The sequence below is a fragment of the Limulus polyphemus genome, unplaced genomic scaffold (assembly GCF_000517525.1).
Source record: "Limulus polyphemus unplaced genomic scaffold, Limulus_polyphemus-2.1.2 Scaffold835, whole genome shotgun sequence".
In the NCBI taxonomy this organism is placed as follows: domain Eukaryota; kingdom Metazoa; phylum Arthropoda; class Merostomata; order Xiphosura; family Limulidae; genus Limulus; species Limulus polyphemus.
Window position 1 is genome coordinate 340,216 of NW_013666445.1, and position 2,536 is coordinate 342,751.

Here is a 2,536-nt window from a genome sequence, read left to right on the forward strand (position 1 = left end):
AGCTTCTCCGGTTTCACGACGATACATTTCACCGTACAGGTAAAAACAGCTTCTCCGGTTTCACGACGATACATTTCACCGTACAAGTATTAACAGCTTCTCCAAACTTACCGATACATTTCACCGTACAGGTAACAACAGCTTCTCCAAACTTACAGATACATTTCACCGTACAGGTAACAACAGCTTCTCCAAACTTACCAATACATTTCACCGTACAGGTAACAACAGCTTCTCCAAACTTACCAATACATTTCACCGTACAGGTAACAACAGCTTCTCCTTTACTGCTGGTAGCCTTACATGTGTAGACCCCACTGTCTTCTGGATAGACACCCAGAATATCCAGAGCAACGTAATCAAACTCGTGAGCAGGTCTGAATCTGTGACCTACGTAAATGATAAATTTTATTTATTTTTTACAACTTTGTTATACGTTACAAGAGCGAACTCAATTTTCTAGCGAACGACCTAAAAGTATGGTTTTGTTTATTTTAAGTTAAACAAAAAGCTACACAATGGGCTATCTGTGCTCTGCCAACCAACGTTATCGAAATCCGGTTTCTAGCGTTGTAAAGTCCGCAGACATACCGCTGTGGCACTGGGAGGCTAAGAGTATTGAATACGAACTTTTACTTCTGTGCATGTAGGGTATCTCTCTACACTTATGACATAACTAATGTACGAATAATGTTAATTGTAATAATGTATGATATATGTATAATTTACGACAACAATTGAAAATTATAACATTTACAAAATACACCATACGCAATTACAAAATCGCAGCTCATTTTTATGAAATGCCCTGTAGATAATAGTAAAATCCCCATTACGTAATCATAAAATGGCACAAAATTACGAAATGCCCTTACGTATATAAAAACATCCGTAGATAATTATAAAATGTTCATATATAGTTACAAATGCGGTTACAATAAAAAATGACACTAACACAATATCTACGCGTAATAGGTGGACTTGTGAAAAAAAATTATTACTTAGAAAACTTACAATTTTTTATTAACCTCGAATATTCAACGAAATCTTTTTGTGTAATGCTTTAATTTTTTCATCATAATCTCTCGTTTTGAAAAATGTTTTCGTAAAACTAATTCGAAACCTACAAAACAATTGTTACAAAATGACTAACGACTCTGAGCCTGTAACATGTTTTCAGTTTACTTAGCTTAAACAGCTATAAATAAAGAATAAATACTATAGTAGTGCTTATTCTGTGCATGTCACGTTTCGTGTTTATCAACAAAGGCATATATATACTGAAATCGAGTACTTTAGAAATTTCTAGAACCCCCTCCCTCGCACTATCAAAAATCTAAGCACAGAAATACTTTGCTCAGTTAACTGTTAAAGAATCTTTAAAGGATAGCGATGTTATGGTATCTACTGCACAGATAAATAACTATAACACAAACATAAATATATTCGTGATAAAATAAGGTATAAGAATATGTTGATTTCTGTTATACATAGTTCAAGATTATCTTGGCAACTATGATAAAGACTACATTATCTAGCCTGATGGAGATAAAGACTACATTAAGTCTTTATCTCCATCAGGCTAGATATGCAGTCTTTATCTCCATCAGGCTAGATAATGTAGTCTTTATCTCCATCAGGCTAGATATGTAGTCTTTATCTCCATCAGGCTAGAGCATATCGAGCCTGATGGAGATAAAGACTACAATATATAGCCTGACGGAGATAAAGGCTACACATCTAGCCTGACGGAGATAAAGATTACATATCTAGCCTGATGGAGATAAAGACTACATTATCTAGCCTGATGGAGATAAAGACTACATTATCTAGCCTGATGGAGATAAAGACTACATATCTAGCCTGATGGAGATAAAGACTACATATCTAGCCTGATGGAGATAAAGACTACATAGCTAGCCTGATGGAGATAAATACTACATATCTAGCCTGACGGAGATAAAGACTACATATCTAGCCTGATGGAGATAAAGACTACATACCTATTTTGATGGGCACATTGTTGACAAACCATTCAACCTTCATGGTTGGATCTCCGATCGGTAACAGCTTACACTCAAGATGAATGTTGTTTCCCTCTACGGTGTCAATATTGCGTAAAGACTTAGTGAAAGTTGGTTTCTGAGTGATGATTGTTTCTTCTTGAACAGATTTCTGGTATCGACTTGTGTCTTCTAACTGCCTTATCTTCTGAAGACCTTCTGGAAACATGGTGTCTGAGATAACAGCAGATTTACCTAAAAATAACACATGAGAGAGTATGGAAATTGAACAACTGTATTACGTGTATAACACATGAGATAGTATGGAAACTGAACAACTGTGTTACGTGTATAAAATAATTAATGACAATGGAAACATGGTGTCTGAGATAACAGCAGATTTACCTAAAAATAACACATGAGATAGTATGGAAACTGAACAACTGTGTTACGTGTATAACACATGAGATAGTATGGAAACTGAACAACTGTGTTACGTGTATAACACATGAGATAGTATGAAAACTGAACAA

At 35.1% G+C, this 2,536-nt stretch overlaps 1 protein-coding gene across 1 annotated transcript in view; it reads right to left on the bottom strand.

Moving 5' to 3' along the window:
• Positions 1-2,536, bottom strand: part of LOC106460780 (titin-like) — a 90,400-nt gene that overhangs the window by 58,660 nt on the left and 29,204 nt on the right. Inside the window, exons 20-21 of the mRNA XM_022387563.1 lie at positions 2,004-2,258; positions 247-390 (exon numbers count right to left, since the gene is read on the bottom strand). Of these exons, the coding sequence (XP_022243271.1) occupies positions 247-390; positions 2,004-2,258 (399 nt within the window). The remainder of the gene's footprint in view (positions 1-246; positions 391-2,003; positions 2,259-2,536) is intronic.